Below are 14,420 nucleotides of genomic sequence, written 5' to 3'. Positions count from 1 at the left end.
TATAATTGGGTCCTTTATTTTTTAGTCAACTTCTTTTACTAGGTTTCTGTAAACCAATGCATTGTAGGAAACAAACCAATTAGGAACATTGTAATTGTTTTTTTACTTAAAAAATAGTCTATTTATTTTTCTCTAGCAGTACTTTAATGTTTTTACAATATTCTATAAAAAATGGATCCGTACAGTACAAAAGGTTTAAAAAGTGACCCCTGCCTTGGGTTACATGATAAAAAACACCTGTGTGGGATTAGTTGTGCGTTAGCTGTCCTTCTCAGACTTGGTCCGCATGCTTCTTCGACGCTGCCTCCTCGGCACTAGGACAGAAGAAGGAACAAAATTCAGAAAATTCAGATTTACTAACCGAAAATGATTCCAGATCAAAGACAGTGACACTGCGTAGCATCTAATCCACAAAAAGTTACTCAAACGGTGCTTTTGTGGAAATGCCCATTCCCTCACCTGTCGTGCCAGGAGCGTCGTCCTTCCTTTCCGGTTTGCTTTGCTTTTTCCTGCCCTCACTACTCCTCGAGCCCTTCCTCTTGTTCTCTTTCGTCTTCTTACTTTCGCTGTGACTTTTCACTCTCTTGTTCTGCGCACCTTCCTTCTCTTTTTTAATTCCCTTTGCTGATGGCTCCCCTTTGACTCCCTGCTGTAGAAACGAAATAAACTTCAGTGCTTAAACAAGGGGGTTCCCAAACCTTTACCTAAGCCCACCTTTGCATTTCAATAAGCCACTGTATTACTTGATTTAAAAATGGGTTTTGTTAAAACAATTTAACACGAGTTCTACACACAAAGCTCAATTGACAACAATAATGCATCTTTATTAACATACTGTACTTCACTCTCTGACGGGGGTTTAATTATTTTACAGCAACAGTCATTGCATTGTAGTCTTTTCTGTTTGCCTCCTACCTGTTTGTCAGTTTTGTCTTCTCCCTGTTTCTTCCCCTTCCTCTTTGATTTTGGAGATTTGGATACTAGGGGGAAAGAAAGCAAACACAGTTATTAAACATCCCTAAATCTTCTAGTTTTCCAATCAGTTGTAAAGGGAAGGGCAAAGCACTAAACCTCTAAGCATCAAGAGAAGACAAGTATAAAAGGTGCAATACCTCACAGGTCACTCTATACAATCAGTGCAACCAGGACAGGGTACATGTAATTCAAGCACTCACTGACTGTTTCATGGAACATTTTAATTGTAGAACCAGATATATTATTATTATTATTATTATTATTATTATTATTATTATTATTATTATTATTATTATTATTATTATTATTATTATTAATAATAATAATAATAATAATAATAATAATAATAATACTAATAATAATTTGTTGATATAAATAAAGAGAAAATCACCTTTGGGTGCCAAGGGACCAGGGTCTCCCTGAAAAAAGCAAGCCAATAAACAAGCCTGTCAGTGAAATACTCCCACACGGCTGTAAATGTAAAATTATATCATCTTAATGTTGGTGCCTTATAGCGGCTTTAAAGTCGTACAGTACCAAATGAATAATACACAGACTGGCACATCTTTAATGCTGCTGTACAAATAGCAGTTTAATGTCATAATTGGTCACTGAACCCAGTTTGTTACCTGGAACCAGATGGTCCTGCCATTGTGATCTCTAAGAGACTTCATCCCTGGGACACAGTAACACTGCAACCAGGCCTGGAACATAGAGTAATCATCTGGTTTCTCAGGATCGTACCCCTTACCGCCTGTAACAGGAAACAAAACAGTGATAGGACAGGATCCTATCTGCCCTTTTAGTGGGAACTTAAACATTTTCAAAGCAGGGTATGGCATGATGTTTATTTATTAGTATTGTTTTATTTTTATTTTATTTAGATTGCCCAATTTTTCCGCCCCCCCGCCCTGATTTTATCCCCAATTTATAATGGTCAATTATGTTTCCTCATCCCAGCTATTCCCCACACAGCTCAGGAAAACAGAAGGTTCAGCGGGCGTCCTCCGATCCCACAACCAAGCCGATTTCCTCTATTACACCCAGCAATTCGAGCGGATGTCAACGAGCTACCAGCCACAAAGACAAAGGCCAGCTCACTTGGCACCTGGCCAGTAGGGTCCGCTGTGACACGATGAGGAGAAACAGTCCAGGATGCGAACCTGTGCTCCCGACTGTGACTCATGCTGCACACCATGTGGCCATGCTTTTACCAGTGAGCAGGATATGATACTTTGATGCTCTGCCCTGCTGTTGTAAATAGTGTGTGTGTGGGAATGTAAGGTTGACAGGGATGGGGTTAAATCTGTCCCTGCCTGCACACAGGTGTGGCAATTCCCCAATTAGGTAATTGATGCTACTTGGGGACTGGCCACATGTCTAAAAGCAAGGAGAAACCCTTTGTTTGAGAGTGGTGTTTGGAGAAGGAAAGCCAGTGAAGGCGTAGCTCAGTCTGGCTCTTGTAAGTTTTGTGTTTGACGCTTTATTTTGGCCATTGTGTTGTATTTATTTGCTTATTGTGGTTTTGTCCCCCTGTGGGATTAAGAAACGTGCGCTCTAGCACTTAAACTGCAGCTTTCCAGCTTCAGAGTCTCCTTCCTGTCGGTAACAGCTTGGGCCGTGACGCTACCCTGCTGCAGTTGGTCATGTTCTGCTCAATAGTGATTAATAATGAATCAAAAGGCTGTTGTATAAAGAGAGTTAATTCTAGGAATCTGTAAGACACACTCACAGGCATTCAAGGAGGTGTGCCACTTACATACATTCACTGACATACACAAAACATTGCTGGAGTCAATATTGTGAAAATGTAGGTCTCCATGACTTCTGACCACAGCATGTAGAACTAATAGCTGGATAGCTCAGTTGGTCTTGTACGCTTCATTCTCAGTATGCTGAATGACATCTGGTTGCAAAAGTCCAGGTCAGTTTTAATCAAATGTAGGTCTCCTAGATTCTAATATCGTTCTATAGTATTGTGAACTCGCCTCAATTGGATGTTGTCATGATCTAACTTCCCAAAGGCACACGAGAGACCTAGGAGATACCACTCTTTGGTTACACATTTGCACAAGATCTGAAAGTATAAGAATGGTGGTCATCGCTTTACCCATGTTAATGACCTCCATCGGCACGGAGTGACAGAGGTCGAGAATGTCTGAACTCTCCATTTTCACTTTGATCTTCTTACTCAGACTCATCTCAGAATCCTGCAAGGGAGGGAGAGAGCATCAGTGCAAGGGAACCACAGATCTGAGCTTAAACACATAACTAATATCAATGCCTGCTCTGGGGAGATGAATCGTCATCATCACGGTAGCTAGATTTTCACAATAAATTCAAAATTCTCAGACAAAAAAAAAAGTGTAAACCTACGTTTTTCTGGGACTGAAAAGGCTAACATTGAGTTTCCCCAGCTACCATACAGGAAACCAAGCAATAAGTACATTTAATACACATTAACAGGAAAGCCTGCAGACCAGTATCACTTACATTGGACAGGTCTGTCAATGTAAACATCAGCTTAATGTATTGCTACTAAATAAATACAAAACCAGCTTTTTTTGTTATTTTAGTGTAAAACTTCATTCTATGACAAGATAAAACTCCAATGTTTGCCTCCATCATGCCATATCAATGGCTCATTATGCAATGTTACAGTTTTCTGTTTGTCCTTCATCACCAAACTCTGTAGCGTCTAATTTTGAGTTTGCTAAAAACAAAGGCTGCTGCTATAAAGAAGTTTACAGTGTCCCCAGACTTGTTATCCACAGTTTAGTCTCCTGTGTGCTCGACTGCACAAAGTAGCTTTACCCAAATGCAATTTTAGCAATCAGGACAACAAGCTTCCTTCCTTCATGAAATCTGCTTGCAGTAAGGTTAAATAGAAATACTCCTGCTACTATATATATCCAAGTGATCCAAGGAGACCATGTAATTATACTTCAGTATAAACTGTAGAACTGTGGGACACTGTCATTTGAAGTCTAGCCATTCGGTTTGCTGTGCAGAACCACTCTGTCTCAGTCTGTATTCTCTAACCTGATGTGGATGGCACTGCCCTTGTTCTGGTTTCACTTCTGGCAGCTCCCTTTTATTTGGCAGCAGCCCATCCAGGACAGTCCTTGCCTTCATAAAGGGGGGGATCTTTAGCCTGTGAAGGGATAGGCACATTTTAACTGGCAACACAACATCACCCAAAGTGCAAAACGAGAAGACACTCGAACAAAAAAGACATTACAAATTGCCTCACAATAGAGTAATGCCGTTATCCATGTCTTTATATTTTTTGTCAGTTCTGATGTCTACTGTGCACTAGGCCAGGCAAAATAATGTTCTGAAATCTGTCATCTTGATTGGCTGAGAGTGGCTTTGTGATTTCTAATAAATGTAATGAAGTTAACCTTCACATCTCACCTGTACAGTATCTCGGCTCGCAGGTAGTTCCCGATCCCATTGAAGTATTTCTGGTTCAACATCGCTTCACAGATGGGCTTGTCAAAAGCTCGATCTGACAGGTTTGACAGCACGTTAGCCCTGCAGAGACCAGAAATAAAATATTATCTCAACACCTCTTCTCTGACATTACTGCCTCAGGGTGGAGTGGTGTTTTCAGCTTAGCATGCAGTGCACATGAATCCACATCAAAGTCACTGCATACTGCGGCACATTTGGCAGACTGATTGGGGGTGTTTGGGTTAGGACTGAGCTGCACTCTCTCACCTGCGGAGCTGTTTGGAGATGCTCACAGCTCTGTAAATCATGTGACAATGTCACATCCACCTATTCTCTGTCTACATACTGTATTTATATTATAATGATGAATGAATTAAAATACTGTACCTTACCAGCATGTGAGATTGCTATACAAGAATAGGTTTCCCTCTACTGGAGTCCTGGACAGGATAACAGCAGCACCTTCCTTACCTGAAGCTCTGGTACTCAAACATGACGCAGGGCCCCCTGTCAGTCTGCCAGTCCCCATTGGGCTCCCAGCTCCCAAAGCGTCTGACATCCACGAAGCTCAGCACTCTCCGAGGCGTCTCATTGGTGTAGAAGCGCAGGTGGGCGTGCTTGGGCATCTCGCTCCCAGCAGTGAATCGGAAGAAGCCTGACATTCCAAACCGGAAGACAATGTCCACGGGCTGGCAGGCCTTACCACCAGGAACGGCCTGGGGCTCCCCCTCCTCCTCGATGGGGGTCAGGGTCAGTCGGACCTCCTTGCCCCGGGAGGTCGCTGTGATGCTGTAGGCATCGCAGGTGAAGGGCACCTCACTATTCTTACTAACCTCAGATTTCTCCACCGGTCCAGAGAACACCACCCCAGCGCATACGCGGCTCACAAACCGACTGGCCAGGTGCAGCTCCGGTCCCTCAGGCATCCTGGGGAGATGGGCGGCTTTGGAGAAACCCAGTTATAAATCAAATCACGTCCCTTAAACTGTATGGCAACAAAACTTATTAAAAAATGTATTTTATTCTGACAGGCATTATCTTAAAGCAGCATACACAATACTTTGTATTTACAGATTTTTTTATATGTAATATTTGCAGAATAAAATCTACAGACAGTACTAAATCAAATGTAATGGACCGTATTGTGATACACGTCTCTCGCTAGTGGTGATAAAAATATCTGCAAGCTTTGCACATACGCAAGAAGCTGTGCATTTTAGTTGTGTAACACCAAAAAGGGCGACCCAGTGTTAGATACGTATTTCTCATATTGTATACGGAGATGCAATTCACACAACAGCACACATAATGCGTTATGCTTCAAAAGAAATACGTGTTATCTTATATAAAACAGACACTTAAAATACGCGTAGTGTTTGAAAATCTATCTGCTTTACATAAACGGGCTGTTTTGAGTTCATAACAAGACGCATATCTAATATGTCGTAGGTGAAAGTTGCGGCTTCATTTATTTAATGTGTGAAACAACCAATATTGTCTATATGCACATAATATATTGGTTTCATTCTCTGTGCAAAAAGACATGTGAATAGTTTGTTATATAAACACTTACGTAACTGAGTTAAATCCCGTCTCGAAATCCCGAGATACTGTATTATTTATCGAATGCATTTACATCATGGCAACTTGCAATGTAGAAGGACGTGCACACTTGTCTTCAGTTCTTGGATATTTATTACAAAAACTACAATATATATAAGAAATTAAAATACGCCGTCACCTGTACTTAAGAAGAGATATGGTATCTGTAATCAGCAGGATGTGATCGTTTCTTGAGCTCTGATTGGCTAGTATCTTTAGAGGCGGATCTTGTGTTCGGTTCGATTTAAAGAGACAGGAGTACCGTTTAGTACAGCGGTGTCAGACTGGAGTGATGATTACACATTTTGACTTGGCAGTGATTTAGCTCCCAGCTCTTCTGACTGAGGGTTTGTATGTCTGAAGATATGTTCTCGAGCCCAAAACATGTAATATAATTAAAACATGCAGAAGATCAATTTTCATTTGGTACCAGGGTTGGGTTTGCAAAGTATTTGCATTTGACAGAATGTATTGGCCAGAGAGAAGCTGCATCAGCACTACTCAACGTCCTTGTTTATGTCAAAGCTTCAGCTGACGTTGAGCATTTTGATACCTACCTGACAATGTTCAGGAAGTGTGTGAGGCTAAGTGTAAGCACTGTCCAGTGAAAATGAGCTTGAAAAGAAAGAAAAGCTTTGTGTAAAATTGAACCTACACATTGTACTCTTTGTGAGCAATACATGTGCAGCTGGGGTTGAAGGGGCAGCTAGTAGGGTGAAAATATCTGCAATTGCACTTTTTGTGAGTCATGGCTGGTTATTAAGGGGAGTATTATGTAATGTTTTTCTTTGCTGTGCCTGTTCATTTTATCAACTTAAAAGGATATTATGTAGTTGTGTTTAACATATTCTTTTTTTTTGTTGGAGAAAGCATGCCTCAATACCCTTGGAGCCTGCATCTAGCCAAGCCAAACAGCAGCCACTTCTGAGCACCCTCACCACACCTACTGAGAAATGGGGCAGCACTGACCCTTGTCAGATACAGGCAGACATAGCCCTGGTCAGCCTTGCAGCCATGAAGCTTGTGCCAGTGTCATTCGTGGAGAGCACCCTCTTCTATGCCTTCATGCAAGAAACCCAACCAGCCTACAACATCCCCAGCCACAAGCACTTTGTCCATTCACTGGTACACCCTTCTGCACAATAAGCTGGAGGAACTTGACAAGTCAGCCCAGAGTGATCAACATGTATATCTATGTTGATCAGTACATTTCTATAGGTCAATAAACATTTTACAAGAAAAAATGTAGACTATGGGTGGTGTTATATCTGTTCACATTGATCTACCTTAAATACATTACACACATTTGAATGTATAACGTAGATGTACTGTATACTATCATATAAAATATATAGTAGACAGTGCTATAATATACAAGCTGATATCCAACCACGAGTACAAAATCATCTTGTATCTTACAGCACCATAAACTATATTTTAAGACACTGTACAGTATGTTGTTTATTTCATTATATGCTATCTGAAGGAGGTGGAAGATAATTATTAATTAGTGAGTTATCTATTTCGGAATACATAGTTGGGTGTCATTTAAACTGTTGATTGTATACAATTTTGTTGTATCGTTCATACTCGGCAAACCTTTAACCCTACTGATCAAGACTGAGATTATGAGGACCCTTTGTATGTGTGTGCACTGGTTTATTATTTATGGGACTGATTTCAGAAGTGCAGACAGTGGCAGATGGAAAGTGCCACACCCTCACAGCCAGACTGTCTAGGGTAACATATGGAAGCCAGGCTCTAGGGAACTAGATTTTAAAGATCTAACTAACCTAAATTTATTTTCCAAGAGATTTACCAAGACATATGCAATGGTGTGGAAAAATAGATGTAAAAAAACAAGACAACTATTGTGGTTTATAGCACATATATGCATCTTTTTGTGCTGTTATGTTATTGAGTCAACCAGAACAGCATTGCTTTTGTGGTGTGGGTTTTAGGTTAACTGGCCTGCCACTGGTGCTGTTCAAACCTGAACACTGTATTAAAACACAGGTTAGGCAAAGGTCACCATGCAGCTACAGACACCAACACAAATGATATCCCTCTTCCTTAATTACAAGAATTATAAGATACATATTAACACCTAGTTTTTGGGATCTTTAAAACAGGAGTTCTCAGGTTTTCTAAAATGTCTATCTACAAAATTTTAAAAGTATAATATGTAGGTGATTTTATAGTCTCCTATCCAAGCTGGATACTTTCCTCACCCCACGATGAGTAGTTAACACACACACACACACACACACACACACGATAGACAATATCCACTTTGCTGTCCTAACAAGGATAGGTCCCTGCGCTCTTCTGTCATCCTGAAGTGGTTGTGCAAGTCTGACTGAGCCACCAGGTCCCATAAACTGTATAATGGTACAAGTACACATCATCACTCTGCTTGCAGTCGCTAAAAAACTGTTCTTCAGATCCTTGTTAGAGCTAGACAGATTCATCTTTCATCTTTCCAACAGCAGACACCAGAGTATTCAAAGTTCATTTACATGTATAAAAAATGGGAACATCTTAACATGGGAATTCTTCAGTTCAGTGCATTCATCATGACTTGTGCTTGTTTGAGCTCTGAAAAAAAAGACAACGTCCAAAGTTATAATACAATATAAATGAGTCCCACTACAGCTTGTTACTAGTATGCAGAGTTTCACCAAATTCAGCTACGGAGTACCCAAGACATAGCCTTTATTAGCCACACAAATCAGAAGCCAGACCCAGGGATAGAAACAAGACTCCAACTGCATAGCAGTTTGGTCCATTCCTAGTTTTACTATGAGTTTAATGAGACATACCTGAGCTTGTTACCTGAACACTGTGGCTAATCAAGCTCCTAGTAAAACCTGCAATGATTAAAATGATTATACAAGTCTTATTTCCATCCCTGCAGACCACATACAGTATGTACAAACACACATATTCATCCACTTGGAGGGATAGCAATCTCAAAGGATAGTACAGGGCTTGATCCTGGCTGCAACACACCTGTCAGTAGAACTCGAAACTTCTCAGCAGTGAGAGAAACGACGATGGGCTCCTTTGAAGCCGGGTCGGGTCCATTAACCTGGAAACGCAGCAGCACTGTGGGCTCATTCACCTCCCGGAGCTCACTGGAGCTCAGAGTGTAATCCACTCGCCATGAGACAGACTCCAGCCGGCTCACTGCAACACACAATGACTACAGTGTAAACACCAACACCTGGGTGCGCCTGTATAGCAAGCTGCTTAAACATTCAAACCACACAGACTGGTACAAAATGTGACATAATTAATATGCAAATAAAAAGTAATGACATTTTCATGAACAGCTTTTTTAATAATGACACATGCATTGAATTGTACTGAAATAAACATGCTGCTTTTTAATCTTAGAAATGACTAACTGCATCAATTCTAACCGATTCACATTTTAAATTAGCAATATCAAGTTTTACTCAGATATACCTGGGAGGCGCTCAGCCAATTGTGCGCCGCCCCCTGGGAACTCCCGGTCACGGTTGGCAATGACATAGCCTGGATTCGAACCTGCAATCTCCAGGCTATAGGGCACATCCTGCACTCCACGCGGAGCACCTTTACTGGATGCGCCACTAGGGAGCCCCCAGGACATATGTATTTTTAAAGACAAATATTTGATACTGCTGATTTTTATAACATTGACTTAAATCAATAATGTAATTCCTGTATCCAAAAGTCCTCCCTGACATCTATATTTAACTTGATAAAAATAAGTGGGTCATTTTTCTATTTTACTCACTAATGCTTTTGTTGATCAGTTTTGCATTTAAAGTGGAACAAGGCGGGCAGCTGGATTCCTGATGTGAATTATTATTTTTCAAAAGCCTTAAAAGCTTTAAAATGACACCAACATTATTTGTGTAGGGCTCATCCACTACATGGAGAAAGACTAATCCACCTCCAGGTACTTTCTTACCACGAGGGGCAGGAGTTGCTCACTCTTGTTGCATGCACAGGACACCTACCCTGGGACCCTTTTCTTCATAAAGACAAGGTATTCTTTAAGGTTTTATGCAGTCAGGCATTTGGGCAGATACAGTGACTTGCTCACCCCTCCCAGGACAGATCACAGGCTGCTACTCACGTCGAAGGCTGCTCTCCCTCAGCTTCTCTTGCAGCATGGTCTGCTTGTCCTCGTATGACTTGCACAGTCCTGTGGTGTGCTCTGCATTCACACAGGAGACAAAGCCAGGGTCAGCACACCATGAAACAATACACAACTGCTATGATCTCCTCCAAAGCAGCATACTTGATTCTGCTGCAGCTCTGTTAATGTGTTGCTGTGTGGACAGAGGAGGTAGCTGCGGTAACTGTACAGATCTAAGAATAATGTACTGAGATGTCTTTTAAATGGACTTTATCCCACTACCCATGCACAAGAAATGTGTTTCAATGGTATGGTACATAACATGTTAACTGCATTTTTTTTCTAGTTTTGCATCTCTGGAGAAAAACCAATAGTGGGTGCAAACTTTAAACAGACAGCGCTACTACACCATGTAGTGGAAATATTAATGAATTACAACTTGTACTAACTAGAAACCAGTAACTAGTTTGGTATTTAAAAAATATATATAAAAAAATCTCAATTTAAAAACTAGTTTCATTTAAAACTTGAATGTACACATTTGTTTAGATTTCTTCCAAATGTCAAATGCATTAAATTGTACTGAAATAAACTGACTTTTTTTTTTTATTTATTTATTTTTTATTCAATACATCCCAAAAAGAAACTTTTGCATCAATTTGAATGTTTTTATTTTTTTTTCTTTAGGGAAAACTTTAGTTTTAGAAGGAGAGGCAATATGCATGGTAAGAACAGGATCTTGTACTGCTACTTTTTTTATCAGTTCTTCATTTACAATAAACTCTGCAGTGAAATCAGGGAATCTCTAAGGGTAAACGGGGACACCAGGGTTAGAAGGTGCAGCAGAAGCTTATAGTTGTTGGTCCTGTACCTTTAGGCAGCCCAAGCTGCTGGAGTTCACTAGACAAGGACTCACTGTCAACATTATGCTTGGCAGCACTGGAGAGGATAAAACTCAGAACAGCAACACTGGCCTTAATATCACCAATGTCTTAGAGGAAAGAACAACAGGAGATCAATACAAAATCAGTAACACTTCAAATAATTCATAACATAAACCCTAATATTTTAATTCATACTAATGTAATACTCTTTTGTGTGTGTTTTGTATGCTTATTAATTATTCAAAAAATGCTACTGAAACACTCCTTGAGGCTGACTGTGGGGGAAGCATTATATTTCAGTGCACAATGCCTCAACAGCAGGCTTCAGTGCACAGCTCAACACTAATACGCTTCCCTACAAGGGGGTTAATAGTAGTGCAAAGGGCTGAAACATGCAATTCACTTTAACTTGACAACTTTCAAATCTTAGATTTGATCTTGACTACCTCCCTACTTTCCTGTGATCACTTACCAAACTTGGCATCTGAAGTCAGCTTTGTCACCTTGTCGTACTGTAAAAGAAGGAGAGAAAGTGATAAAACCAATGATCCAATGGGGAGCTACTGGCCTATGGAGAATTTAGGCTAGCCTTGAGCTCACCGGGCCTTTTGATCAGAAGTTTCCACTCTAGAGGAGAAACACTCTGTGGGTTTGGCCTCCCTAAACCCACTATAGCGTCAAAGCCAATGCGATGCTCCCCATGGAATCCCCAGCAAAGACTGTCCACTTCTCACAGACAGACCTGCACTCCTGCATACCACGACTGTGTCTTTATCAGATGCACTCCTCTGACTGTACGACACACCCTGCACCCCACACAACTGTGTCTTTATCAGATGCACCCCTCTGACTTTATGACACACCCTGCACCCCACACGACTGTGTCTTTATCAGATGCGCGCCTCGAGAGCCCCATACTGTATTTAATGGTTATTTACTTACATCAATCCCTTCTCCCAGAAGGTCTTTCAGAACCTGGACACACAGTAGCTTCATCTTCACAGAGGACTAAAAAAAAAAAAAAAAATGTCTGAGTATTCTCACTGTATTTTAATGATCTTAACAGTGGCAGATCTGCCATCCTAAAATGCACTGATCCTAATCTGCATCATAGTTAAAATGCGTGGTCTTTTTTATGTTTTTGATCCATCAAAAATACAGATAGCTGTTGATGTTTTACACACTTAATTTAGAATTGCCATACTGAGGCTGGGTTTTTACAGCTGCTATCAGCATGCACTGTGATTATAGGATTTGGATTATAGATCAGTTAGATCAGTGTTCAGACTAGCTGTCTACTAAACCTACTATAATGTTAATAAATGAATAGATAATCCCTGGGGGACTGACATAGATGATTTCACAAAGAGTTAAAGAGAGAGCAATTTAGATATGCTGTTAAATCCTTAACAAAGACTCCACTATGCCACACAGGGTAACAGATAAGAATCAAATTACAGAATACAGGAAAGGGCACTGTGCCATTCAAGCTGGTAGCCAAGGAGTGGGCTTTAGAGCTGCTGTGAACTTGAATGGTGCTTTAAAAGCTTTGTATTCAGAATGCCAACATGTAGGCAGCTTTGTTGTTCAGTTTGGACTTCAGAATCAAAGCTTTTCAGACCTTGTTTTTCTGAATTAAAATACAAGAACCTTCTGTCTTTCTCAGATTGCTGAACCACCATACAAGGAAAACGCTCTTATTGGCATAAAAATTTTTAAAATTTTTTTAAAAAAAACTCAGTTTACTTATGTAATTAGGAATAAAAAAAATAAAATAAAAAATGAGAAAAGGTGGATGGGGTCATAGGGGATCAATCACCTGACCAGAAAGTTAAGACATTATCATCTTAAACTGTAAGGAAAACTTGGAGATTAATATTGAAGTTATACATAAATAAATACAGTAAAATAACTCAAGCTGACTTAACCAATTTGGCTAAAGTGCTGATTTCTGCCAGCACCCAATCTGGGCAGTCCAAATCTCCACAGAATCGGAAACGCTGCAAAAAGAAAAAACACAGGCTTGAGCAACAGTGCTAACACACAGTTTGCCACATTTTTTGTGAAAGGAAAATAATACTACTGAAGTTCCAAATCAATTAATAACCAAACCAGGGCGTTACTCAATCAACCATACGGGCTTTGCTACTAGTTTTACAACATTACCTACAATTAGTACTAATTTTAGACTACACAATGTTAATTTAAGTAAAGCAGCCAACAAGTAATGCTAGTCAGTGTCTGTGAAACCAAACTAGAAGACCACGATGACTCTGCGTTTTAAAAGTTTGCTATCCCAGTTATAAAATGCATTGAATTATGTGTCTAACCACCTATACTATTATTGTATTTAAGTATAGCATATTTGTATGACGTAGTGCAGAGCAGATTTCAAAGAGGTGCCTTGCTTGCGTCCCAGTGTCAACAACTACTTATTGTACAGCTGTTTACTGAGGAATACCTTATAATTTACAAACTGGACTTTCTACAATTGTCTGCATTCCCCCCTCCCCCCCCGTAAATTAAACACCAAGTGCATAGATGGGTACAGAATATGGAAGAAGGTATGCAAGATATACATTATAATTACACAGAGCACCCAAAATTACAATTCAGTAAACAACTTGAAACTAAATAACAGGGTTAGTTCCGATTCCCAGCTGACCGTTACCGTTACTGTATCGGTTAAAATTATTCTATTGTGGCCTTTAATTTAGAGTGAAAACTCAAATCATATCGGTACCAGCCGAAAACGAAGTACACAACTGTAATTTCTCAAGCCTGGATCGGGTTTATAAAATACTATAACGTAGATTCTGCCATGTCAAACTTCCAAACACATTGCCATCTTTCTGCAAGATAAAAACGATAAAAGCAAAGAAATAGAAATGAAAACAACATTTACCATTCTCCTGCTTGCAGAGGACAACACACGGTGATCAGGTGATCCAGTGGGCGGAACAACCACTACCGCCACCTAGCGGAGTGGAGTGTCTTTACATTGCTAAACCTTGCTATGTCCAGCTGTCAATATAGTTACACGCATAGGTTTTGGAAGCACACCCTTGTATTTGATGTCAGAAAAACAGAAAATCGTGTGGGGCTGCATGTTCAATAAATTCACATATCAAAGGCAAAAAATAAATGTGTAGTCTAAGAGAGGTTTATGAATACTCAAACATTTTGTGATAGATGTCTAACCATGATTGTGATGTTTCAATAAATCCTATTTCATTACTTTATTGGTCAACAACGAATAGCCTAAAGTTCCATTATTTAGGTCATTTTAGTCTATGAAGAAACATAACAGCAGTGATAGAATATTATTATATATAAACAATATATAAAAAGCCATTTTATTTATTTTATTT

At 39.9% G+C, this 14,420-nt stretch overlaps 2 protein-coding genes across 5 annotated transcripts; both read right to left on the bottom strand.

The window, feature by feature from the left end:
- On the bottom strand, nucleotides 1-6,754 carry neil1 (nei-like DNA glycosylase 1). Of its 3 annotated transcripts, none has more exons than XM_058998557.1 (10): nucleotides 6,005-6,754; nucleotides 4,903-5,374; nucleotides 4,393-4,512; nucleotides 4,018-4,129; nucleotides 3,086-3,185; nucleotides 1,605-1,729; nucleotides 1,367-1,394; nucleotides 916-980; nucleotides 460-649; nucleotides 1-314 (listed from the first exon to the last, which is right to left on the bottom strand). In XM_058998557.1, exons 2-10 carry the CDS (start codon nucleotides 5,355-5,357, stop codon nucleotides 259-261), a joined length of 1,251 nt encoding a protein of 416 aa, XP_058854540.1. In that variant the 5' UTR covers nucleotides 5,358-5,374; nucleotides 6,005-6,754; the 3' UTR covers nucleotides 1-258. The 3 variants fall into 3 exon arrangements, 2 of the variants coding, with proteins under 2 accessions (XP_058854540.1, XP_058854541.1); XM_058998558.1 differs by having other exon boundaries at nucleotides 6,173-6,754; XR_009308421.1 differs by lacking the exon at nucleotides 1,367-1,394.
- Nucleotides 6,755-8,481: 1,727 nt separating this feature from the next.
- On the bottom strand, nucleotides 8,482-14,097 carry commd4 (COMM domain containing 4). 2 transcript variants are annotated; one of them, XM_058998559.1, is made up of 8 exons: nucleotides 13,955-14,097; nucleotides 12,978-13,049; nucleotides 11,992-12,057; nucleotides 11,522-11,561; nucleotides 11,037-11,156; nucleotides 10,163-10,243; nucleotides 9,046-9,222; nucleotides 8,482-8,631 (listed from the first exon to the last, which is right to left on the bottom strand). In XM_058998559.1, the coding sequence occupies exons 1-8, from the start codon at nucleotides 13,955-13,957 to the stop codon at nucleotides 8,591-8,593; spliced, it is 600 nt and encodes a 199-aa protein (XP_058854542.1). In that variant the 5' UTR covers nucleotides 13,958-14,097; the 3' UTR covers nucleotides 8,482-8,590. The 2 variants fall into 2 exon arrangements, with proteins under 2 accessions (XP_058854542.1, XP_058854543.1); XM_058998560.1 differs by lacking the exon at nucleotides 12,978-13,049 and having other exon boundaries at nucleotides 13,955-14,054.
- Nucleotides 14,098-14,420: the final 323 nt, after the last annotated feature.

This window comes from Acipenser ruthenus, chromosome 24 (genome assembly GCF_902713425.1).
Source record: "Acipenser ruthenus chromosome 24, fAciRut3.2 maternal haplotype, whole genome shotgun sequence".
NCBI lineage: Eukaryota > Metazoa > Chordata > Actinopteri > Acipenseriformes > Acipenseridae > Acipenser > Acipenser ruthenus.
This window is presented reverse-complemented; position numbering and strand designations above follow the sequence as displayed.

Excerpts from the sequence above, each read along its gene's own strand:
- commd4 (XM_058998559.1), bottom strand. Across the intron at positions 11,157-11,521 it reads GACTTCAGATGCCAAGTTTG|ACATTGGTGATATTAAGGCC; the intron begins GTAAGTGATCAC and ends CTTTCCTCTAAG. Across the intron at positions 9,223-10,162 it reads GAGGGAGAGCAGCCTTCGAC|TGAGCCGGCTGGAGTCTGTC; the intron begins GTGAGTAGCAGC and ends TGTGTGTTGCAG.
- neil1 (XM_058998557.1), bottom strand. The coding sequence starts at position 5,357 with ATGCCTGAGGGACCGGAGCTGCACCTGGCCAGTCGGTTTGTGAGCCGC. Across the intron at positions 4,513-4,902 it reads TTTGAGTACCAGAGCTTCAG|GGCTAACGTGCTGTCAAACC; the intron begins GTAAGGAAGGTG and ends TGGTCTCTGCAG. Across the intron at positions 650-915 it reads AAGACAAAACTGACAAACAG|CAGGGAGTCAAAGGGGAGCC; the intron begins GTAGGAGGCAAA and ends TCGTTTCTACAG.